Source organism: Malania oleifera, chromosome 12, assembly GCF_029873635.1.
Source record: "Malania oleifera isolate guangnan ecotype guangnan chromosome 12, ASM2987363v1, whole genome shotgun sequence".
Classification (NCBI taxonomy): Eukaryota; Viridiplantae; Streptophyta; class Magnoliopsida; order Santalales; family Ximeniaceae; genus Malania; species Malania oleifera.
Window position 1 is genome coordinate 13,956,194 of NC_080428.1, and position 26,890 is coordinate 13,983,083.

The 26,890-nt window shown below is 38.2% G+C and overlaps 1 protein-coding gene across 1 annotated transcript; it reads left to right on the forward strand.

The window, feature by feature from the left end:
* Positions 1-7,814: 7,814 nt before the first annotated feature.
* Positions 7,815-22,782, forward strand: LOC131144840 (uncharacterized). The gene is made up of 2 exons (XM_058093732.1): positions 7,815-8,188; positions 22,263-22,782. The coding sequence occupies exons 1-2, from the start codon at positions 7,988-7,990 to the stop codon at positions 22,506-22,508; spliced, it is 447 nt and encodes a 148-aa protein (XP_057949715.1). The 5' UTR covers positions 7,815-7,987; the 3' UTR covers positions 22,509-22,782.
* Positions 22,783-26,890: the final 4,108 nt, after the last annotated feature.

Here is a 26,890-nt window from a genome sequence, read left to right on the forward strand (position 1 = left end):
CTTCCGGCAGTTTTTTCTTTGTCTCTATTTTTCTCTCAACTTTCTCCTCTGGCCATAGCAGTGCTGCCATACCAACACCATCAGCAACACAGAAGACCCCCATCCCACAGCCAACTCTAGCAGCAGCCCCGGCCTCCATCACAGCAACACCAATTGCAGTCCTCTGCCTCACCTCTGCTGCAGTTACGGCCAGCACAGCCAGCCTCCTCCACCATTCTCTGCTGTACCAGCACGCAGCAGCGCCTCCTTGCAGGACTCTGGCCCCTCCTTCCTGCTAAAACTCACCTCTACAACCAGCCATGCACAGCAACCTCCACAGGAAACCAGCAGATGCAGCAACCATGGCTAGGCTTTTCTCTTTTCTTTCTTATTTCCTTTCCTTTTCTTCTTTTCTTTTCCTTTTATTTTTATGTTAAGTACTGTGGTGTTATTATTCCAACTCTCTCTCTCTCTCTTCTTTTATTTCTTTCAATATTAAGTTGGATGCTACTATTTTAAATTATTTGCTGAAGTTATTTGGAAAGACAAGATCTTGAATTTTAAATATTTTATTATCATTGTAGTGGTTAATTATTTATTAATGTTTTTTTATTGTTTTCGGTGGTAGATTTAATTATTGTTCGAGTCATTTAGTTAATTTTGTTAAGGTTTGGTTTGGTTATTAAAAAGAAAAAATATTGTTTTTGTTTTGAAGTTTCCCAAGTTTTAGTTTTTTTTGAAGCTCGGTTTATTTACGGTCAGATTTATCAAAGTTTGCATTTTTATTGTGTTTCGTTAGTATTTAAATTTAGGTTTTTATTTGTGTTTTTTTATTTTGGTTCGAGTTCTTGCTTTGTGTTAAAGTCTTGGTTTTTAGTGTGTGCGTTTGAATCTGATTGAGTTTCCTTGCCTGTGTGTTTTTAATTCCATGTTCAAAATTATCATCTTTAATTAGCGTGTTTTGATATTTCCTTAAGTAGATTAGAGTTTCCATCCTTACTCTTTAATTCGAAGCATGTTAGTTTTAGGACTTTAATTTATGTTTTTGTTTAAGTCTCCACAATCTTGAAAAACCCGAATCTGAACTGAGTTCAGTACAATTTTGTTTTCGATTGGACGAACGTAAATTTTGAGATTAAACGCATTTCCTGAGGATACGATCTAGCCCTTGGGCTTAATATTACACGACAGAACTCCTATACTTGGGATAGCTTTCGAGCTGCTCATTTTTCGAGTGAGTCAACCACTGCCATAGCTGAGGGAAGAAACCTTAAGGAAATGACACTGGATGAGCTTATTGGATCGCTCATCACCTATGAAATGGTAGTATATAAGAGGCTGAATGAGCACAACCAAGCAAAGAAGGTGACAGCTCTAAAAGTCTCTACGAGTAGCTCCAATGAGGAGAGTGATAAGGAGCCTGACGAGGATATGGCCATGCTAACCAAGAAGTTCAATAGGTTCTTCAAGAAGAATGGGAGATCCTCTAGAAAATTCCAGAACTCAAAATCTGAAAAGGGAGAGTTGAGCAGGAAAAAAGAAAAATCAGATCCTCTCATATGCTACAATGTAACAAAGTCGGTCACATCAGACCAGAATGCCCACTACTGCAAAAGGATTCGAAGAAGAAGAAGAGAGCAATGATAGTCGATACGTCTTGAGACTGACATGGCACCAGCGGTTTAGACATCGACTCTAGCGACACTGAAGTTGTGAATCTGTTCTTAATGGCACATAGAGACTATGAGGTATACTTTTCTGACTCTTTATCATCTTATTATTCTAGTGATGAATCTGATTTGGATAACATGCCTACATATAAAGAATTACAACTTGAGTATATTTATATTCATATTCATAAATTGCTTGATAAAATGGCTAAGAAAAATAATGAGTTGAAAAACAAATGTGAGAATGGGTCAAAACTTTTTGAAATCGGAAAAATGTCTCATATTGCTTCATTGAAGGAAAAAGATTTGAAAATTGATTATCTTGAAAGAAAAATGGAGGATAACTCCAAAATCATTTTTAAATTCACAGAGGGCAAAAATAATTTTGAAAAACTTCTTGGGGTCTAAACAAACTCTTTTGAAAAAGAAGGCTTTGGTTTTAATGGGATAGAAAATAGGAGGCAAAAAAATCTCTACATGGGATACTTTGTAAAAGAATCAAAATCTTTTATCCCATCTAAAGACTCCTATAGGCATACCACATGTTATAAATGCAAAAAGATAAGCCACATTAAATTTGATTGTCCATTTAAAAACAGAGATGTGAAAAATTAAGAAAGTCTGGAGAATCATGCACTAACCCCTATGGACCCAAGAGAATTTGGGTACCAAAATTAGTTACTTGAATAATTATTGCAGGTGTGCTTGCAATTGTCCTCCACCAAGGGCAAATGGTACATGGATAGCGGCTGCTCATGATATATGACATGCAATAAGGCTAAGTTCGCTTCCATTGCACCCAAAGATGGAGGATTCGTGACATTCGGAGACAACGCAAAAGGCAAGGTCATTGGGGTAGGTAAGATTGGTAAGGAACCCTCTCTAGTTATAGATAATGTCTTACTTGTCGATGGTTTGAAACATAATCTGTTGAGCATAAGTCAGCTATGTGATAGAGGTTATAGGGTGTCCTTTGAGCATGATAAATGCATAGCAACGAATAAATCTGAAAACAATTTTTTTTTTATCGTTGGATGCCATGAAAATGTCTACACTACTAGCTTTGATAACTTAGCTTCTCAACATGTGAAATGCTTTTCTACTATAAATGAGGCTAGTTGGCTTTGGCATAGGAGACTAGGGCATGCTAGCATGGATTTATTGTCAAAGCTAGTCAAAAAGGAATTAGTTAAGGGCTTACCAAAGGCACAATTTGTGAAAGATAAAATTTGTGATGCATGTCAATTAGGTAAGCAAACTAAATCTAGCTTTAAGAAAAAAAAAAATCTTCTCCACTACTAGACTACTTCAAATGCTGCACTTAGACTTATTTGGTCCTAATCAAGTTCATAGTCTAGGAGGGAAATCATATGCATTTGTTATTGTCGTTGACTATTCTAGATTCACATGGGTAATATTTCTTGCACATAAAGATGAAACATGTGAACAATTTACTAGACTTTGTAGAAAGATTCAGAATGAAAAGGGCAATAATAGAACACACATTCGAAGTGATAGGGGCACATAATTTAAAAATAAAGATATAGAAAACTATTGTGACACTCAAGGAATATCTCACAATTTCTCAGCACCTAGGACTCCACAATAGAACAATGTTGTTGAGAGAAAGAATAGGTCCTCACAGGAAATGGGTAGAACAATGCTTAATGAACACAAATTACCCAAATATTTTTGGGCTAAAGCAGTGAACACTGCTTGCTATGTAATGAATAGAGTTTTGATCAGGCCCACTCTCAACAAAACCCCCTATGAATTGTGGAATGGCCATAAACCAAATATTTCCTATTTCCATGTCTTTGGGTGTAAATGTTTTGTGTTTAGAGATAATGAACACCTAGGTAAGTTTGATGCAAAATTCAATGAGGGAACCTTCCTAGGTTATTTATTAGATAGTAAGGCCTACAGAGTACTTAGTAAGAGAACATTGGTTGTTCTAGAGTCTATCTATGCAATGTTTGATAAGTCCAATCCCTTCTCTAGAAACACTGATGAGGATGATATTGAAATAAGAAAGGGATTAGAAAATTTATCTATTAAAAATGATACTGAAAAGAGTATAGAGATCACTTACTGAGGAAAATTAGGTAGAAAGTGAGGTGCATGAACTATCTAGAGAGTGGAAATTTGTGAAGAGTCACCCAAAAGATCAAATCATTGGTGAACCATCTCGAGGTGTTGCTACCCAATCATCCCTTAGAAACTTGTGTAGCCACTTTGCATTCTTGTCCTAGGACCCTAAGAATGTGAATGAGGTCATTGAGGATGAGTCTTGGGTAATGTCCATGCAGGAAGAACTTAATCAATTTGAAAGGAACAAAGTCTGTACCTTAGTTCCTAGACCTGATGATCATACTATTATTGGAACTAAGTGGGTCTGCAGAAACAAAAAGGATGAAAATGGAATAGTAATTAGAAACAAAGTCAGACTAGTAGCCCAAGGGTATAACCAGGAAGAAGGCATAGATTTTGAAGAAACATATGCTCCTGTGGCTGGGATGGAAGTCATTTGTATGTTAGTTGCATATGCTGCTTTTAGGAACTTCAAATTATATCAAATGGATATTAAAAGCACATTTCTTAATGGCTACATCAATGAGGAGATATATGCAGAACAACCTCAAGGATTTGTTAACCACAAATTCCCTAATCATGTTTATTGATAGACTAAAGCCTTGCATGGATTGAAGCAAGCTCCTAAAGCTTAATATGAGAGGCTTAGTGGTTTTTTGCTAGATAATGATTTTACTAGAGGAAAGATAGACACAACTCTCTTCATAAAGTCTAAAAATGATTATATGATCCTAATATAGATATATGTAGATGACATCATTTTTGGAGCTACAAATGATGAGTTGTGTAATGAGTTTGCTAAATGCATGCAAAATGAGTTCGAAATGAGTATGATGGGTGAACTTAACTTTTTCCTAGGACTTCAGATTAAACAGGCCAAGCATGGAACATTCATATGCCAATCAAAATATGCATGTTAGAGACTTACTCAAGAAATTTAATATGGAAGATGGTAAAATTTTAAGAACACTTATGAGTTCTTCCACAAAACTAGACAAAGATGAGTAAGGCATACTAGTAGATCTTAAGCTTTACCGTGGCATGATTGGTAGCCTGTTGTACTTGACTGCGAGTAGACCTGATATATGTTTAAAGTATGCATGTGTGCGAGATTTCATGCTGCACCTAAAGAATCACACTTGTTAGCAGTCAAAAGAATACTTAGATACCTCATTAAAACCATTGAGCTAGGATTGTGGTATCGTAAGTATACTTCCTTTGAAATTGTCAGCTATTCTGATGCAGACTTTGCTCGGACCAAAGTGGATTGGAAAAGCATGAGCAATACGTGCCATTATTTAGGACAATCTCTAGTTTTCTGGTTCTCTAAGAAACAAAACTCAGCTGCACTATCCATAGCTGAGGCTGAATACATAGCGGTTAGGAGTTGTTGCGCTCAAACGCTTTATATAAAGCAACAACTCATGGACTATGGATTGCACTATGACATAGTACTCATAAAATGGGATAATACTAGTGCAATTAATATCTCAAAGAACCCCATCTCATACTCACGAACTAAGTACATTAAAATTAGATATCACTTTATTCATGACAATGTGCAAAAAGGGGACGTGTCACTTGAGTTCCTGTGCACTGATGAAGAATGGGCAGATATATTCACGAAACCTCTTCAAGAGGATAAATTTATATAGATTCGATGTGAATTCGGCCTTATGCACAGTAGAGAAGTTTCCTAGAGATATGATGGAGTATATAATCCAAGGGAAGGCAACTTAACTTAAAATACTACCCTCTAAACATTTAAATTTCTCACATGTATTTACTTATATTTATATACTCTATATCTCATGTGGAGTGCAATTGCTATCCATAATGAACTGCATGTTTAATCTTTTCATGGATAGTTGATGTAATTTACTTAGCATGAGTTGCCTTGGTCTATACTGAATTGTTTGCAAGCTTGTAATGAAAGTCTTATGCAAGAATGTTGCAGATTTGATGAATGCATGTTATTAATTAATTAAGGCATTGGATGTTGGTTGAAATACTATTTTGTGCTCAAAATGATAAATTTTTTTCTCAAAATAATTGAATTTTTTTTTAAAGAAAATTTCTCTGCTTAAGGTTTGTTTAAAATTATCATTCTTTTTACCATAGTCCTTTTTGTTGATCTGGCTTGGGTCGACCAACCCTTGCGTGTTCAAAACATGTTAGTCGATCGACCACTTATTTTAGGATTTTATATTGCTCAGTTGACCGGCCTTCTTTAACACGTAAAATGCTCACTTAACTGAGAAAGTATGTCTTGAGTCATGCTTGTTCAAACTCTTATACAAATCCGTGACTACTTGTTTTGTGTGCATAATAGGGTAATCTTCATGTAATAGTAATGTAATCTTCTTTGAATATGATAATGCCTTAATTAAAATGGAGTATGAATCCTCAATTAATTTGATGTTTCCCAGTGTCAAAGCTAGAATAACATAGAAGCCTCTTTAGTGGAGAGTGAATGTTCATTAATTATTGTATAATTCACTAGCTTTTATAGAAGTTTTTAGACTATTTGCCTCCCTTACTAAGCACATGTTGCCTACTTTGGTGTAAGTAATGAATTAAGTTGCTTTATATTTTATTGTGTAACTCTCATTTGCTTTCATGATTGTTGACTTACTTCCACTTATTTTGCATTGGATGGTCATTAGTTTTTTATGTGATGACATTGCAGTGTACTTTAAGCTAGTTCCACTATTGTGTTTTAATGAGTGGTGCACGATCACTCATAAGGTGTGAAGTGTTCAATTCATGACATCTAGGGAAACCTAAGATCTACCAGAAGAGCAGAATAGGGTGTCCCCAGGATAAAATTAAGGGCATGGCTAAAAGAAGACAAGAAGTATTAGGGAAGACTACAAATACTTAGGAAGGAACAAGAAGCAAACAACTAGGCAAGAAAAAATCAAATGAGTTGAAGTGTCGCTTATATACAAGAATGTGAAAAGACATAGGTGGCCATAAGACACATGATGAGTAAAGGGCACAAAGGCATTCCCAAGTAACGACACTAGGTTAATGCATGTGTGTGCCCCCCACTCCCCTAAGGATGTGTGGGCTTTGGATAGCGCATACAAAATGATTGTATCTATTCCAATGTATTTCTTGTTAAATTGAGCAAACTAAATACTACTAGGTGCCGTGAAAGGATTTTTGGCTTGAGAACCCGATGAGACACATAAAAAGGAGACTCAATCCTTGTATAACCTTAAAACATCTTGGAGCTCGGTACTCTTCAGTCTTTAGGCTTGGGAGAGTTAAGGGGGCGTGGCTCATTTCGATTGTGAGCAAGGTTAATATAGAAAAATGAAAACTACTTAAAACTAGTTAAATGTTTCAACAATGGGCTCAGAAAATTAGGAAGAGGGTGCTGGACAATACTTCATTATCTTATATTGTTACATAAATAGTCAATGGAAGAAATTTGGGAATGAATGGAGAAAGTTATGCACATTCATCTATATAGATAAACGAGGAAGTAAAGTGACTAGAAAATCATAATTTTTGTATACTGTCTTTTTATGTCTAATTACTATATAAGTTTTCTTGAGTCTTGTTATCTTACCCCCCTTGTCTTCTCTTGTAATACCAAACATTAGACAACCTATTCTCTTCATAGAAGAACCTCAGAGCAGTCCTCCCCAAGTCGCAAGTTGAATGACTAAATTAATCCTCAGAATAGGAGGCCAATTTTTTAATTCGAGTAAAATCATAAGTGAGCATCTATACTATTAAGCAAAATTTGTTTAATTCCTATACTTTTAGTTAGTACAATTCTATGCTATTGTTTTGGTCATTCTATTTAAATTTAAAGATATTAGTGAATCTTCCTTTCATGTATAAAATGTTGGATTAATATCATACCTCGTATCAGTGCACTATTTATCATGAGCTAGCGCTAAAAAACCTAAAAAAAATTTTATTTATGAATTGATTATGACATCAAGTGCATAACTAATATAAAATAATTTAAAAATAATATATATTTTAAAATTAATAATATTCGAGTCCTAAATAGACCCACTAACCCAAGAGCATAGGGATCTTCTCTTAATTTTTATTCTCTACTTCAATAATCAAATTGATTTAAATGACAATTTTAATGGAATAAAATTAATAAATATAAAATTTTAATTATACAAATCAATAGTCCAAACTTCAATTGGTTATTCAATTACCAAGATCATTTGTCCTTCCGCCCAGCGAGGTCAACAGGGGGCGAAAGAGGGCGGATGTCGATCCTCTGGGAGAAAAGCCAGACATGGAGGTGGATTGTGCGCATGACAAAAGAATCGAAGCCCTTCTTCTTTACATTCGCCGCCGTCTGCGGTGTAATCCCAACCATAATCGGCTACGGAGTCATGCAAGTCACTAACTCTAGCAACCCACAGCTCGAAGCTCATCTCCGCCAGACCGCCCGCCCCGACTCCCTCGTACGTTCTTCTTCTCCTACTCTACCTAATGCTCCCCATAAAAGTTCCTTTTGGTTTGAATAATAAGTTACAGACTAAGATTTGCACTCAAATGTGCTTGCTGCTACTATTCTGGTTCACTCAAATGCACGCTGTTCTTGTGACCTGAAATTTACATTATTTCTTTCATTTGTCAAGGTTTCTCAGCTGTCAAACAGAGCTAGTTGATTTATTTGAGTAGGGTTTGTCGGTGTGAAGAGGCTCCGTTTATCAGTGTTTTTTTTTTCTCTTCTGGTTTTTGGCGTTGTATGAGAGGAAAAAGAAAAAAATTCAGTAGCTCATGATCTCTCTACTATTATTATATATATATTTTCTATGAGTGAGAGTAATGTGTTGGAATTGAAAGAAAAAAGGAATAGGGACTCCAAAAGGGAGTCGCTCCGTCGCCTATGAAAAGGCTCTCAATAAAATCTTTAAAAGAGACGACACATTTATTTTTTTTAAAAAAAATCTAGTGCAGACTTGTAAGACACAAAATCATCTTCCTTTCGACTCTCCCTCCACTTTCCCTCTGCCTTAACTTCTGTTTGAAACTTGAAAAATATTGAGGAAATAAAAATATATACCACATTAACAAAAAAAAAAAGAAAAGATTTTGCACATCGTTAACATTTTACTTTTCTTAGTTTCTAACCATATTAGAACTAATTTTCATATCTAATAGAATTTGATATAGAGAGAAAAACAAATGAAATGAATTTTTGTTCCTATTCTCCTTTCCTTTCCTTTCTTCCGAACAAATTCCTTGATCCAAATGGGCCTTAAAGGCTTTGGAATTCCTTTAGTTCTCTACAATAAGCTAGAGCACTAAGAGTGGGGTATCATCTTGCTGATCTATATCTCTTTCATTTCTCTTCAGAGCTTCCATGATCTCTCCATTATTATATTGTGCTATTTATTTGATTCTTTGAATTGATTGGTCAATATTTGTTGAACTATTGTCCTAATTGGTTATTGAAGAATACAACTCAATCCCTAAATTACATAGCATCTATCATATGCAATCCAATCAGGTGTTGTGGTTCACAAGAAAACAAATTGGCAAGTGATCTAAGGGGTTAATTGGATTACCTGGCAATATCTAGAACCTGGGGTGGAAGAACAACAAACAGTAAGGCAGTAATCCATAAGATTCAATACCATTCATGCTATATGGAGGGCTGTCATTGTTGGGTGACAAGGACCACCCAAATTGCAATTGGCAATGAGACAAGACAAAATTGCGAGAAAAAGAAGATTGAACAACCACAACCACAGTTCTAAAAAATCATTGTGTTACGGCTGCAACGATATCTGTGGCTTCCAAGGCCGTTATAGGGTGATATCTAGAAGGTCTTGTGATTCATGACCATACAACCATAATGGTTGTTACGACCTGTTATAGGCCGTTATAGTCTCAAATTGGTTGTAAATGACTAAAATAGGCTCTTGTGTCCTTTTTTTTTTTTTTTTTTTCGTTTTCCCTCTATTTTCCACTTTTTGAAGCTTAGAAAGGTTTATTTTTGTTAGTAAGTTTTTTTATAAAAAAAAAAATCATTTTTGGATTTATTTTCCTTGACATTTAATATGTATTTTTTTTTAAATAACTAGCATTTAAAAAACTTTTTCTCTCATTAAATTATATATGTTCATATTCTAAGTTCTTTAAATATTGGTCTCTTCGATGAAGTTTGATGTGAATAAGTTCAATGGAATTGGTAATTTCGAGCTTTGGCAGCGAAGGGTGAAAGAACGATGCAAATTGGAAGGAGCTTGAAGCAAAGGTTGTGTCCACTATCCAGCATTGTCTAGCCGAAGATGTGATGGATGACGTCATGGATGAGGAATCGCCAGCTGCCCAGTACATGTCCAAGTCGCTTACGAACAAGCTGTATCGTAAGCAAAAACTTTATTGGCTTAAGATGGCGGAGTGTTCAGACCTCACTCAACACATCAATACTTTCAATCAGATCATTGGTGATTTGAAGCGAGTTAATGTAAAGTTCGAGGAAGAGGATAAAACATTGATGCTACTGAATTCCCTGCCGATGTCTCCTACATACGAAAACCTGGTTATGACGTTGACTTGGGGGAAAGAAACCCTGGAGTTGGAGGACATCACGAGTGCATTGTTGGAGGACATCACGAGTGCATTGTTGGGGTTCCACCAAAGGAAGAAGGCCAGCGATGAGGGTTCACATGCTGAAGGGCTCGTGGTGAAGCTGAGTCAGGATCGTAGGATGAGTGGTTTCTGGGGTGGATTGAGCAGCCATAGGGCTCGGTCCAAATCTAGGAAAAAGAAGAACGTGTGGTGTTTTAAGTGCGGGAAAAGTGGGCACATAAAATTCGAGTGTCTTGAGAGGAGGAAGGGAGTTGTTGAAAGCAAAGAAGGTTTGTCAACGACGGCAAATGTAGTTGAAGAAGGAGAATTTGGGAGCGGTGATGGTGATATGCTTTCAATCTCATCGGGGTCGGATGAGTTTGCAAATTCTTGGATCTTGGACTTTGCGTGTTCGTATCATATGACGCCCAACAAGGATTGGTTCACTACGTATAGATTGGTTAATTCTGGTTCTGTTTTGGTGGGGAACGATGCTGCGTGCAAAGTGATCAGGATGGGGAATGTCAAAATCAGGATGTACGATGGTGTTGTGAGGACGTTGTGTGATGTGAGGCACATACTAGAGTTAAGAAAGACTTTGGTTTCGTTAGGCACCTTGGATTGTAACGGGTTCAGTTACAACATCGAAGGTGGGGTAATGAAGGTGAGTAAGGGAGTTTTGACCATGATGAAGGGGAAGAGAGTGTCGGGTAATATATATACGCTGCTAGGTACCACAGTTGTAGGCGGAGCTGTAACCATAGAGTCTGAGTCTGACAGTTTTGTTTTGTGGCATATGCGTCTAGGGCATATGGGTGAGCGTGGGATAAAGAAACTTTACAAGAGAAATCTTTTGAAGGGAGTAAAATCATATAAGCTGGAATTCTGCAAGTATTGTGTGCTTGGAAAGTAGAATCGGGTTGAGTTCATGAGAGCCACGCACAAGATGGAGGGAGTACTTGACTATATTCACTTGGACGTTTGGGGACCGGTGAGAGTGGCATCATGAGGGGGATATGTGTATTTTGTGAGTTTTATCGATGACTACTCACGAAAGGTTTGGGTTTACTTCATGTGTCACAAGTTGAAGACGTTTGCCAAGTTTAAACTATGGAAAGCTGAGGTGGAAAATTAGATTGGGAGAAAGATCAAGTTCCTCAGGACAGACAATGGAACTGAGTACACAAACTTGGGTTTTAGAGAATTCTGCGAGCAACATGGCATACGGATGCATTTTACCGTACACTGGACACCGCAGCAAAACGGTGTGGCGGAGAGGATGAACCGAACCCTAGTTGAAAGGGCTCGGTGCCTAAGGCTGCATGGTGAGCTCGCCATGAATTTCTGGGCTGAGGCGGTTAGTATGGTGTGTTTATTGGTAAACAGATCACCAAAGGCATCACAAAATGGGAAAGTTGCTGAGGAGGTGTGGATAGGTGACAAGGAGACTACTCTGGAGTTAGAGCATTTGGGTGTTCAGCCTATGTGCACATTCTCGGTGAGGAGATATCTAAGCTTGAGGCAAAGTCTAGACGGTGCATCTTTCTGGGATATCAGAAAGGCGTGAAAGGGTTCAAGCAATGGGATCTAGTGATAAACAAGATGGTGATTGGTAGGGACGTGGTTTTCGATAAGAAAGTCATGTCGCGACATATTCAGTAAGAAACAGAGAAACAGGTGCTAGAAAATCGGAGTAGTAATGAGCATGCGATTCAGGTGGAGTTAGAGACTTAAGGGCAGACATGCAGGGAGTCCTAACCTAAGAGGTCAACCAGCGGTGCAGGTGGAGTCAGAAACTCAGGGTGGAGATGACATAGGGAGTTCTAGCTCGGATGACCGGCAGCCGCGTCGTAGCATAGTTGAAGACAGACCCAGACGTGTTGTCAGACCACCCCCTAGGTATGGTTTTGACGATCTGGTGTCTTATGCACTTATCAACAACAGCGGAGATTTTGCTACTTTTTAGGAAGCCGTGTACAGCAAGGAGAAGGGTAATTGGATAGGCGCTATAGTGGAGGAGATGAAGTCATTGCATGAGAACCAGATGTGGGACTTGGTGGAGCTTCCAGCTGGGAATCGGGAAATTTGGATGCAAGTGGGTATACAAGAAGAAGGAAGCAGTTTCAGAAAGGGAAAGAAAGAAGTACAAGGCTCGCTTGGTAACAAAGGGGTACTCGCAGAGAAAGGGAGTAGATTATGATGAAATCTTTTTTCCTTTGGTCAGACACACTTCCATCAGGGTAGTGTTGGGACTGGTGGCGCAACATGATATGCATCTCGAGCAGATGGACGTAAAGACGACGTTCCTCCATGGTGATATGGAGGAACTGATTTATATGACGTAGCCAGAAGGGTTTAGCCTACCTGAATAGGAGCACTTAGCTTGCAAGTTGAAGAAGTCACTGTATGGACTAAAGCAGTCTTCAAGGCAGTGGTACAAGAGGTTTGATGCCATGTGAGTACGATTGTTGCGTCTATATGAGGAAACTTGTGGACGGGACTCTTATATTTTTGTTGCTGTATGTTGACGATATGCTAATTGTTGCTAAAGACATGACTGAGGTAAATCGTTTGAAGACTCTGTTGGGAAAAGAGTTTGACATGAAAGACTTGGGTGCAGCCAAGAGGATACTTGGCACGGAGATTCGCAGGTACAGAGCTGAAGGGAGACTATGGTTATCTCAGGGTAGCTATGTAGGGAATGTGCTAGAGGTTTAGCATGACTAATGCTAAGCTGGTGAGCACGCTTTTGGTGAGTCATTTCTGGCTGTTTACCACCCAATGCCCAAGGACGGACGATGAGATTTGTGATATGTCGAAGGTCCTCTGCTAGCGCAATGAGGTGTATGATGTATGCCATGGTGTGTACGAGGCAGGACTTGACACATGCTATTAGCGTGGTGAGTAAGTTCTTCTCGAATTCGGGTCAACAGCACTGGGATGCTATGAAGTGGATTCTCAGGTACTTGAGGGGTACGACTGGATATGACATCGTGTTCAGTGGACAACAGAGTGATCCGTCGGTGGTAGGTTACGTAATTGTTGACTACGTAGGAGACCTGGATGACAGGAGGTCTACCACAGGGTACGTATTTACCCTTGTGGGAGGACCCATTTGTTGGAGGTCTGTGGTGCAGTCGCTCGTGGCTTTGTCTACTACTGAGTCGGAGTACATGGCAGTGGCTGAGGTTGCCAATGAAGTGTTGTGGCTTACGGGATTGGTTAGAGAGTTGGGTATCCAGTAAGGTGGAGTTCGGCTGCAGTATGATAGTCAGAGTGCCATCAACTTGACGAAGAATTAGTTGTACCATGTGAGGACGAAGCACATTGATGTGCGGTATCACAGGGTTTGGGAACTGATTGCTTCAGGGGACTTATTCTTGAGAAGGTTCGTACGTCTGACAATGCGGATGATATGCTGACGAAGCCGGTCACAACGGACAAGTTTAAACATTGCTTGGACTTGTCCAACGTCTCCAAGTGTTAAACGGGAGACGAACCTAATCTACTGTCCCAGGTGGAGCAGCAGTTATGCTTTTAGATTTCCTCAGTGGTGAATATTTGCCAAGGTGGAAATTGTTGGGGATGTGGCTTATATTTTGAGTGGAAGCGCATGCATTGGGAAATTTACGTGAAGCGAGGAGCAAAAGCATGAGAGGAGGCTGCAGACAAAGGGATAACCATCGATGGTTTGGGCCTAAACTATTGATGGTGTCAGTCGGCGCAAGTCACGTAATTCAAATCGGGAGGCCAGTAGATTGGGCTAATCGGAGGGGATTGTTTAGACAGGATCTAAGGTTCTTGTACGTTTAGGGTTCGCATATAATAAATGATTTGTAACCCTAATGTAAGCTTTGACATTGTTCATAGTGGAAAACGAAGTTGCTCCTCCCGTGGACGTAGGCAAATTGCCGAACCATATAAATCTTGTGTCTTTTGGTTGTGTTTTCATTCTTCTCATTACTGAGTGTTTGCTTTTTTAGTAAATTTCATCATCGAGTGATTGCATTGGTTGTTTGTTGTTTAAATTGTTGTGTGATTGTGTGCTTCCGCTATGCATCCAATGAACAACATAATGATTGAACCAGTGAAGGAGCTAGAAGAGGTTGAGAATGTCTGTGCTGATTTATATTAGGAAGATATGGAATTTGATGACAACGATCAATCTATCACTTCTTTAGTTCATGCTTTAGCTAGGTATGCTAATCCTCAAACCATGAAAATTAATGGCTTCCTAGAACACCAACTTGTCACTTTCTTGAACGATACATATAGCATTAATAATTTCATGGATACTAAAAAACTGCTAAACTAGCCTATCCTATGGAGCAATGTGAAAAGTTTGATGTGATGGTTGTAGATGTAAGGACCTTGACATGTCAAAGCAACCGAAGGTTAAACTTACTATGCAGAATCATGATTTGTATGCTGGTTTCTTTTTGCTGTCGGTCTGCCACTTGAAGACTATGAAGTGGTTTGGGTATTGAATGATTACGGGCTTTAGGTGATTTAGCTTGAAATATGTTGTGAACTGCCTAAGTGACTCTTGAAGGCAAACGCTGTGGTTATGTCACTATAGTCTCTAGCCATCGTATAGAGAAGCTTCTTAAAGAGGAGCAACATTGCTGCCTTGTAAAACTTCGAGCACCAAAGGAGATATGCCATCAATATGGATAGAATGAATGACTAAAATCTTTTATTTCAGAGTTTTCTGACTTGTTTGTGGAGCCCTGAGGATGGCCACCTCAGCGAACACATGATCACCCTGTTCCTCTACTACCTGGTAGTGTCCTTAGTAATGTTTGTCCTTATCACTATCCTTATTTTCAAAAAGCTAAAATAGGAAAGATATTGAAAGAAATGTTAGATTCAATCAAGTGTAAGTCCACATGCTTCCTGTCTATTGGTGACAGATGGTTCTTGTGGCATATGCGTGTTGATTATCGAGCACCGAACAAGAGCACTGTGAAGGAGAGTTGTTAGATGAGTTGGGAGATGCCCAACAGTTTACCAAACTCGATTCCAGATCAATCTATTACCAGATTCAAGTACATGAGGATGAAATTTTCAGAATATTGTGTTTAGAACTTATAATGGCCGTTATGGGTTCTTGGTTATGCCTTTTGGGTTAACCAATGCTTGTCCCACCTTCTAGAGTCTGATGAATGATATTTTCCAACCTTATCTACATAAGTTAGTTCTCATTTTTTTATTTGAATACATCCTGATATATAGCTTATCTCTTGAAGATTATTATGTTAGTTGGGCGGCATAGCTAAGTCTGAAAAGGAAATTATTGATCAATTAGGTCAGAGCCGATCTCAAAGCCTTAGAAGAGGAGGAATGTTTTTTGCTGAAAACAACGAAGATTTTGAGGGGGAGGAGATCCTTAATAGTAAAAGTACAGTTATGATCCCATAGAAATCGAAGAGAGATTATCTTCAGCTGGACCCCAAGAACGTTTAAGCTGGTACAAATTTTATTAACAATAATTCTGATCATTTATTAGCTTTTAAATAATGAGGGGCCTTTGTCTTTCGATCCCAGCCTTAGGCTCAATATTTATTCTGTGGTTAAGTTGGCTATTTCTTCTAGTAGCATTTGGGGGGATGAGTCCAGGAAAGGTGATCTTCTCATGAAGGATCCTGGTTTATCTAGAATTAGTAAAGGTATCCTTCCTCTTTCTATTCAACACTTTCTTTTTTCGGATGCATTATGCCAAAGGGAGGTTTCTAATAGAAGGGAGGGCTGTGGGGTTCGCTTTTAGGGTGGTGAGAGAGACAACCTAGACCACAAAAACTCCTCGGGGACTTAGGTTTGGAACTATTAGACCATGCTGGAAATGTGGTGAGGGTGGGTTTTAGCCCTAGGACTTGCTAGAGGAGGAAAAATAAAGTCCAAAAAGAGCTAAAAAAAAACCTTGTTTCTTTGTGTAATCGTGTTAAGTTATGAAGATTATTAGTTGGAATGTTAGAGGGCTAGTGGGGACTAGGAAAAGGAATTTGATTACGTATTTGAAGCACTCCTCAGCCATTGTCCTCATCTTGGAAACTAAATTGGAAGTAATAGATGCTTTGGGGGGGGGGGGGGTAGTTAGAAGTATCTAGGGTGGTCATTGTAGGGATTGGGAATACCTACCCTCATGTGGAGCCTCTGGTTGTGGGATTCTTAGAATGTATCTAGGGTGGACACATTAGTGGGTTTTTTTTTTTTTTTTCTTCTTCCTTTCGGTGCAATTTGAAGTGAGAGGGAGGGGTCAGTGGTGGGTTTGTTAGTGTATGGGCCTTCTAGAGCAACTCTTAAGAGTAGTGTTTGGAATTAACTTTACTTTGTTTATGGTTTTTGCGCTCCTAAGTGTATAATGGGAGGGACTTAAATGTGGTAAGATTTCCTATAGTGACAGGGAGGGGGGGGGGGGGTGGGTTTTTGCAAGTATGATTCGTTAATTAGGGACAATGGTTTTTACTTGGTTTGTTTGTTTTATTATTATTTTTTTTTTAAGGGGGGGGGGGGTGGCTAGTGCAGTTGCGAGTAGATTGGGTATATTCTTGTTTTGCATGGAGTTGGAGGAGGAGTTTTAGAATCTCAATCAATGTACTCTCCCTAGGACCACGTCTGATCATTTTCCTATCTTGTTGAAATCCAATAGAGTGGCATGGGGTCCCACTCCTTTTAGTCAAGCCTTTGGTCAGGGAATCTTGGGGGAAGGTTATGGAAAGGGGATGCGAAGGTTTTAGATTCATTAAGAAATTGAAACATTTGAAGAAGTTAAAAGTTCGGAATTAGGAGGTGTTTGGTGATGTTAGAATTAGAAAATCTAAACTTTTGTGAGAGTCGACTTTCTTGTCTAGGAAGCAGGAGGAGACTATTCTCTTGAATTGCAAGGAGACTAGAAGAGTTTCTTTGAAGAATGAGTTGGAAGAGGTGATTTTTTCAGGAATTGAGGAGTTGGAAGAAAAAGACTAAATTCAAATGCATAAAAGAGGGTGACTGTGACTCTTCTTTCTTTCATAGGTTAGCTAATGGCAAGAGTAAAAAAATTTGATTAGGGAGTTAGATGTGAGAGGGTGGGGAGTCGCTAGTGATCAAGGTTAGATCTTAGATGTGTGGGTGGGGGGGAGTCACTCTTGATCAAGGTCCTCTTTTATTACCAACTTCTTTTAGAGCTTGTATTTGGAGGACCTTTGTAGATCAATGTGGGAGGGTTGGGTTGGAATCCTATTTCTGTTGATCAAAAGATTTAGCTAGAGACACCCTTTGAAGAGGAGGAAGTGAGGGGGATGGTTTTTGGTATGGAAAGAGATAAGGCCCCAGGTCTGGATGGGTTTAACCATATCTTTTTTCCAAGATTGTTGGGAGGTTGTAAAGGGTGATTTGTTGAAAATTTGTATTGAATTTTTTGGCTATGGGATTTTGAGCAAAAGCATTAACTCTTCTTTTATTGCCTTGGTGCCTTAAAAGTCTAGACCTATTAAGGTTATGGATTTTAGACCTATTGGCCTTGTTTCTAGTGTGTGTAAAATTATCACTGAAGTCTTAGCTAATAGGAAGTATGGTGCTTCTTGATATCATTTCTACGGCCTAGTGTGCATTGATGAGGGGGAGGCAAATAGTGGATGCTATGCTAGTGGCCAATGAGATGGTGGAGGATGTCTGTAGGAATAAGAAGAGGAGTTTCATCTTTAAATTAGATTTCAAGGAAGCCTATGATAGAGTGAGTTGGAGCTTTGTGGATAAAGTCATTGAGAGAGGGTTTTGGTGAGCATTGGCGTTAGGATTAAGGGCTGCTTGTTTAATGTGTGAATCTCGGAGATTGTTAATGGTGAGCCAAAATCTTGGTTTTGTGCATCTAGTGGCATTAGACAAGGTGACCCTTTATCCCCTTTTTATTTGTCCTTGCAGCTGATGTGTTGAGCAGGATGGTGGATAGGGCTATGATAAAGGGGCTGGTTAAAGGTCTAGATGTAGGGAGAGAGGAAGTGGTGGTATCCCATCGTTAGTTTGCTAACAATACCATTACGATCAAAGCCCTTCTTTTATGAAATTTTGGGTATTCTTCAAATTTTCGAGAGAGTGTCTGGCCTTAAAATTAATATGGGGAAGAGTCGTTTAGCAACTATGAATGTGCCCGTAGTGTAAGGGTTAGGGCTAATGAAATGGGGTGTGGCATTTTGGATTGGCCTATGACTTATTTAGGGGTTCCTTTGGGGGGATAATCCTAATGGATTTTTGGAATCCGGTAGTGGAAAGGGTGATAAAGAGGCTAGACGGCTAGAAGGAGGCTCTCTTCTTTTTAGGGGCTAGAATAACCTTGATTCAGGCTTGTCATTCTAGCATTTCATTATATTTCCCATCCGTTTTTATTGCTAGCAAGCTTGAGACTTATGAGAGACTTTTTGTGGTCTGGTTTGGGGTGGGGGGGGGGGGTGTCACAAGGTCCACTTAGTTGGAGTGAGGTTTGTTAGTCAAAAAAGGAGGGAGGGCTGGGTCTGAGAAAGTTGGTGTCTTAAAACATGATTTTTTTTTTTTTTTTAAGAAATGGCTATGGCACTTCCCTCTTGAAGAATCATCCCTTTGGCATAGAGTAATAAGAAGCAAGTTCCGGTTGGATGAGAACGGTTAAGGTACCAATGGTAATTTAAGATGTTCATTGGGGAGTCATGGAGGTCTATATCTCAGATTTATCCTTGTTTCATCCCTCACACTAAACTTGAGCTGGGGATGGGCTCTCGGATCCATTTTTGGAAAACTCCGAGCAAAATAGAGCCATATCATTCTTTGTTGATGTCCTAGGGGAATTGAGTAGCCCATTGGTTTCTTGGAACCTCCGTTTTTTAGGAGACCTCCTAAGTCCTAACAATAGGGAGTTGGTGGAGTTGTCTTCTTTGTTATCTCGTTTGAATGAGATTAATCTTTCTTCAGGGTGGGATGTTTGGTCATGGTCATTGGACCAATGGGAGTGTTTTCCTGTAAATCTTTTTTTGAATTCTTGACTCACCGGCTATGGCACTTCCCTCTTGAAGAATCATCCCTTTGGCATAGAGTAATAAGAAGCAAGTTCCGGTTGGATGAGAACGGTTAAGGTACCAATGGTAATTTAAGATGTTCATTCATTGGGGAGTCCATGGAGGTCTATATCTCAGATTTATCCTTGTTTCATCCCTCACACTAAACTTGAGCTGGGGATGGGCTCTCGGATCCGTCTTTGGAAAACTCCGAGCAAAATAGAGCCATATCATTCTTTGTTGGGGTCCTAGGAGAATTGAGTAGCCCATGGGTTTCTTGGAATCTCCGTTTTTTAGGAGACCTCCTAAGTCCTAGCAATAGGGAGTTGGTGGAGTTGTCTTCTTTGTTATCTCGTTTGAATGAGATTAATCTTTCTTCAGGGTGGGATGTTTGGTCATTGTCATTGGACCAATGGGAGTGTTTTCCTGTAAATCTGTTTTTGAATTCTTGACTCACCCCAGTTCTTCTTTCCCACTTTTTCATTTCATCTGGAAGGCAAGGCTCCTCCAAAAATTAAGACTTTCACTTGGTTGGTTGTGCTCAATAAAATTTATACTATGACTTGCTGCAAATTAGGAGACCTTTAAAGGCTCTCTCTCCCAATGTATGTGTGCTCTGTTACTAAAATTTTGAGACAGTATCTCATTTTCTTCTGCACTGTGAGTTTTCTTGGAGGATTTGGAATAAGCTTTTTAGCATTTCAGGAGAGCTGGGTATGCTTCAGTGGGTGAATTGTTAGCTATTTCTTTCGTAGGCTTTGGTAGGAGGAAGGATAAGGCAGTCCTTTGGAAGTGTGGAATACTTAAGAATCTTATGAGGGTTATGGTTGGAACATATTGCAAGGATATTCACCAGGAAAAAATTAAATTGGGCGCTGGTTTGGGATAAAATTCAGTATTTGGTCTCACTATGGTGTGCTGGATTGGGATTTTACTGAGGAAATAGTTTTCATGAGTTACAAAGAGATTGGAGGAACCTATTGGCATGTTGATCTTTTCTTTTTTTGGTATTTATTAGTTTTTTTTTTTTTCTGGATTGTTCTGATGTCTCATTCTCCCTCATGTAAATTCTCTTCCCATTATTGAAATCTTCTTTTGCTATATATTAAAAAAAAATGATTTCAACAAAAATTTCGAGGCTTAAAAAATATGGGAATTTTGATGTCTGTCTATTTCAATTTCGGTATTGCCACTTATGCCCAAAATCCTTTATCTCAAACTCCCTATCCAGAAAATTCAAACCAACCCTACGGTAGGCCTTCTGAAAGTCCAATTTAAAAATGAAGCCCTTTTTGTTTTTGCTAACATCCTCTACACACTGCCATCCTAGCCTCATCCTCTAATGGTCTCTCCAACCAAGCATACAACCCCTAGAAATGGGTCTCCAACAGAACTGCTTATAAAAAGCCTCATAAGCTCCTCAACAATAACACTTTGGTCCCTGACAACAGTCCGCAAATCCAATTTCAATTCTTTAATCACATTCCTTTTGCGTCTTCCATAAGCTATACTATGGAAGAATCTAATATTGCAATCCCTCTCCTCAGACCATTTAAACCTAACTTTTTGGCCCCAACTCGTCTCCATTAAAAAAACCTCAAAAATCATTTCTTAAGAAAAGCCCTTCTATGAGCTAGATCCTCTGAAATATTACCCAGCTATTCTGCATTACCGATCTCAATCTCTTTTGAAATATTAGATATCTTATTGCGCACGTTACCAAAAACGTCTTTATTCCATTTCTTCAATGCTACCTTTAAGAGTTTCAACCTCTTCATAAACTTAAAGCCTTCTCACTCCTCTCACAAACAATTATCCCAAGATTCCTGTACAATGGACAAAAAGAGTGAATCCGCATATTTTCAAATTGGAAAGGAGTGGGAACCCCTTTTAACAGAAGGTTTGGAAAAAAAAAATTATGAATACAAGTTGAAAAAAAATTTAAAGATTATTTTTTTAAGCTACTTTTTGGCACCATGTTAAAGCTAATAATAACATAAGAAAGTTCAAATTATGTTCATGATTCAGGTTGCAACTTCCAACTGTTTCTGGAGAGGCTTAGGTTCAAGAATTTTAGAGATGTTGATGCAGTGCCAGTTATATTTTGCCCCTTTATTAAATTGACTTAATGCCAACTGATTATGTCCAACTGTATTGGCATTGTTCATATCCTGTTGTGTAGTATTTGGTTCTGTTTTTGCTTATTGTTTACCTGGCCTTGTGTGAGACATTTTGTAACTGCTGTAAAATATCTTCTTATATAACACATTTGATGCTAATATGATATATTTGCATAGTTTCTTGTATTTTCACTTCAGGATTACATCTGCATATACATAACCGATATTCTGTTTAATTAAAAATGATGAACTTGGTATCAGTTCAAAATTTTCACGGGGGCTGTTAGAAACTGCTCTAGCATAGATCAAGTCATTGGAACACTTTGTAAAATATGAGCTAATCAGAGGGAGGGTGCTAGAAGCTTTGGAAAAGTAGGGCCTCTCGGTTTGAGTTCATGGGGCTCCAAATGAAGGGAAACCATACCTGCAATTTCACGGCCTGCTTCTGAATTGTGGAGTTTGGTGCATTAACATTAAAAACTAGCAGTAATGTTATTTTCCTCATTTTTCTGTCCTAACCAACTTTCATACATGTGCTGGTAAAGACATCGTCAGTATGACTTATGTATGGTTAAATTCTTGGTTTAATTTTCTTCCCTTCACATTTTTCTCTTCTTTTTCCTCGTTGACAAATGTGGCTGGGAAGCTGAGATGCGATCATTCTATATGCAGTATTGTTGCCAAAAGTCGGATAATATTGATGCATTATGCATGGGTTTGTGCGGAAAACACTTCTGTTTTTCGGGTTTTCCCTGGAAAAGAAAAGAAAAAAAAAAAGACAACTATAACAGGGTGTATTACTGATTAGTTGAGGTTTGTGAATGAATCAGATGATGGGAAAAGTAAATCAAGACAGGCTGAAGGAATACTTTGGGGAGCTCCAGCGGAAAGAGAATACAAATGACCGATACGTGGCTGCTCTGAGGGGAGAAACCTTGACTAGAAACCCCTACGTGAGAATTCAGCCCATGCCCAACCCAAGCCCAAACCAAAGCACCCAAGTTCAACAAGGTTCAACAACAACAGCCGCAGCAGCGGAGAAGCAGCCAAAATCCACAAAGCCAAGCCAACACTGATTATTGCAAGGAGCAGCAGAAGTATATGATTAGTTGTGATTTAGGATTGGGAGGATGCTCGGTGACAATACAGCCAGCTTTGCTTACATTTTTTTTTTTTGGTGGGGGAAGCGTGCGTGCGTGCGTTGGAAAACTTCAGTGGGTAAAAGAGATTTTTATTTTAGTTTTGTTTATTTTGGAAAATTTCAGTGGGTGAAAGAGTTTTATTTTAGTTTTGTTTAGCGAAATTAGTCATATTATTAATGAAAGTTTACGTATTTGTGTGTGTATTAAATATGAATTAAATCAAGTGGGGCATGGCCCATGGGCCAGAGATCTTGGGAGACCCAAATGGGAACTTCAACTCAGGGACTCTTTTGGAACTTGAAAAAGAAAAGAAAAATATGAAGGGGTTTACATATTTTTTTCCGTTGAAGGTTTGGTTCTCCAGGAAAGTAAGAAAAAAATTATCGAAATGTAATGAGCATTACACTTTTGCGAAAATATGGAAAGATTCTGCCAATCAAAAAATTATATAACAAATCCTTGAAAGTTGGCGTGAAAAAATGCGTTTCATTTTTTGAGCTACTTATTTTGATAACTAGGCGTTTTGCAGCCTATTTTTATGATAATCTTGATTGGAATTTATAAAGTCCAAATATGAAACCAAAGAATATGCAGTTGCATGAAACTTCAGACTTGTTATATATTTTATTTCTTTTTAATTTTCACACAAGAAAATTATGAGGGTCTACTTTGAGTACTTATTTTTTTTCATTGGCAGCCGATAAACTTATTAAAGTATCTAAAATGAGGTTTTATGGCATATGTTTTTGTGAACTATGTTATCTTGATTGATGAAAGTAGATGTAAAGAAGAATCAAAATTTGAATATGGAGAAAAGTTTTGTAATCCAAAGTTTTTAGATAAGTTAGAATAAGATAGAATATAAGAAATTAATTTTAGACAGTACAGAAGATATATTAGGGAAAAGATTAAACTTGATAGGTAAGAAACTTTTAATATTATCAGATTTCAATAGCTTGGATAAGTGTGCAAAATAAGAAGAAATTGAAGGAAATGTAATGCATGGATGTTAGGCACGTGTTTCGTAGGGGAAGTCTCAATGGTTAAAGATTGGAGCTTTCATTTCAAAGGTATCAGGTTCTCAAAGTTAGGAGGGGTGAAAAGGGATATGATATGAAAGATGAACTCCTTCTTGTTTGTATAGCTCTTGCAGAATGTGAGTCTCCAACATATAATATAAAAATGTTAAAACAAGTTGGATAAAATAGTAATATGCTTCGAGTGTATTTTGTGATAGTATAGACTCCTTAAAATTAAAGAAAATTTGTAAACCCCAAAAAGTAAAAGTTGTTGTAATGAGAATATTAAGATGGATGAGTAATATAACTCTAAAAGATAAATTAAGAAGTCATGATGAGAATACTAAGATTGATGGGTTGTATAACTCTAAAAGATAAATTAAGTAATTAGCATTTTGTGGGAAGTTGGGTGTAGCACCTACAAAAGATGAATCTAGGGAAGTAAGAGCAGTCAATATGATTTATGCACTTTTAACGTATGGCAAATAATGCACCAATGTGGAGGAATAAGTTAGTAAATGCTAGTGACAATAGGAGGGAGCTGGGGGGGGGGGGGGGGGGGGGGTAGACTTAGGATAATTAGCTAGTGCTGAGATAGCAAGAATTAGTTGAAGATAACATGTGAATTGAGATACTATTAAATTCGAGCAAGATAATGGAATGAATAAAAAGAGAACCCTAGTAGCTTGTTAATTAGAATCAAGCATGTTCAAGAAATAAACTTTCAAGTGGTGGATTAGTTACAAGAATGTGAGGACATCTTTGTTTGAATAATATACACATCACTATAAAAGCAAGTACATACAAGTGAGCATTAACTTGAAAATCATTAGAAATTATCCTAAGTTTTGCACATTACGCTTGAAACGAATAACTCTTGAGGGTATGTTTGATTTGATGACTATGCTAGATTGGGCTAGGCTAAGGATGCTTAACCTATGTCTACTGCAACAAACAAATTAAGCTTAGGATGGGCTAGGCTAAGGATGCTTAGCCTATGTTTATTGCAACAAAAAAAATTGAGCTTAGGATGGGCCAGGCTAAGGATGCTTAGATTATGTTTGTTGCAACACACAAATTAAGCTTAGGATGGGCTAAGCTAAGAATCCGCAGCCTATGTTTATTGCAACACACAAATTAAGCTTAGGATACACTAGGCTAAGGATTCTTAGCCTATATTTACTACAACACACAAATTAAGCTTAGGATATGCTAGGCTAAGGATGCGTAGCCAATGACTACTGCAACACGCAAATTAAACTTAGGATGGGCTAGACTAAGGATGCATAGCCTATGTTTACTCCAAAACACAAACTAAGGTTAGGATAGGCTAGGCTAAGGATGCTTAGCCTATGTTTAGTGCAACACGCAAATTAAGCTTAGTATAGGCTAGGCTAAGGATGCGTAGCTTATGTTTACTTCAACACACAAATTAAGCTTAGGGTGGGCTAGGCTAAGGATGCTTAGCCTATGTTTACTGCAACACACAAAATACGCATAGGATATGCTGGGCTAAGGATGCGTAGCCTATCTTTACTGCAACACACAAATTAAGCTTAGGATGGGCTAGGCTAAGGATGCTTAGCATATGTTTACTGCAACACACAAATTAACTTAGGATAGGCTAGGCTAAGAATGCTTAGCTTATGTTTACTACAACACACAAATTAAGCTTAGGATAGGCTAGGCTAAGGATGGATAGCCTATGTTTATTGCAACACACAAATTAAACTTAGGATAGGGTAGGCTAAGGATGCATGGCTTATGTTTACTACAACACACAAATAAAGCTTAGGATGGGCTAGGCTAAGGATGCTTTGCCTATGTTTACTACAGCACACAAATTAGCTTAGGATGGGCTAGGCTAAGGATGCGTAGCCAATGTTTATTACAACACACAAATTAAGCTTAGGATATGCTAGGCTAAGGATGCTTAGCCTATGTTTACTACTGACTCATTCCAAAAATGAGCAGCTCAAAGGATGTCTCAAGTATAGGAGTTTCGTCGTATAATAATTAACCCAAAAGGCCAAATCGTCTCCTCGGAGAATGCATATTGGTTTCAAACTCGCGTATTAAAAAGAAGAAAATAAGAAAACACAATTTATTGAACACAGTTCAGATTCTTATTTATGGATTTTTGGGAGTGTGTGACTAAATTGAAATAACACAAAACATAAACTAAGAACCTAACACGCATAAAAATAAATGACAAAAAAAGAGTAACAATAAATAGACGCCGATAGGTAAATGACAAAAGAACTCAATAACTAGACTCAACGACATTATTAAACTAACTCAACACAATAATAATTAAACTTCAATCCAACAATAGATTCAAACATAGGTAAAGTAAACTTAAACTTCAATAACAGATTAACAAAACTAAATCCAACAATAGTTTATCCAAAAATGGACTCACACCTTGTTATTTATGGCTCTTATACTTTTTTTTTAATAAGCAAATAAGGAAGAAGGAAAAACATGAAGGGGGCAGCACAACAGGCCTTGTCAATGAAGGCCTTCTATTCGTTGACGAGGGGATAGTAAAGGTGTGTCGACGAAGGCTCTGAAGTTCGTCGACAAATAATTACCGAGAGCAGGAAATTTTCAGACTTCTGGCATCATAGACGAAAGCCTTGTATTCATCGACGAAAATTCTTCTTGGTCTCGTCGATGAAGCCCTATGTTCATCGACGAGAGGCACTTGGACTATGGTAGTTCCTTCAAAAATTTGAATTTTTAAATGTTGGGTGGTTGGGTAAACGGGGGGAAACCTCTGAGGAACCTCTATATATGGCATCTAAGCATATTTTGAGAGTCTGAGTTATTATTTGAGAAGTGTATTGTGTACATTTTGATTTCCATAGTGAAATTTGTGTGCCATTGCTTCCGTGGATGTAGGCTTTGCCGAACCACGTAAATCTTCGTGTTGATCTTGTTCTGGTGTTTTATTTACATTTACTTGTTGTTTATTACACTGTGCATCTTCATTATTCGATCCATATTTCAACAAATTGGTATTAGAGCGACTGTTGTTATGGCATCGGGATCATCTTCTGCAAGATTTGACGTTGCCAAATTTGATGGAACCGGGAATTTCAGTTTATGGTAGAGGAGAGTTAAGGACATTCTTGTGCAACAAGGAATGGCTAAGGATTTCCTTGATACTCAACCAGAAGAAATGGATGAGACAACATGGGCAGATTTGAAAGCAAAGGCAGCGTCTACAATACGCTTGTGTTTGGCCGATGAAGTTCTCTATCGGGTGATGGAGGAGGAATCTCCAGTGGCGAT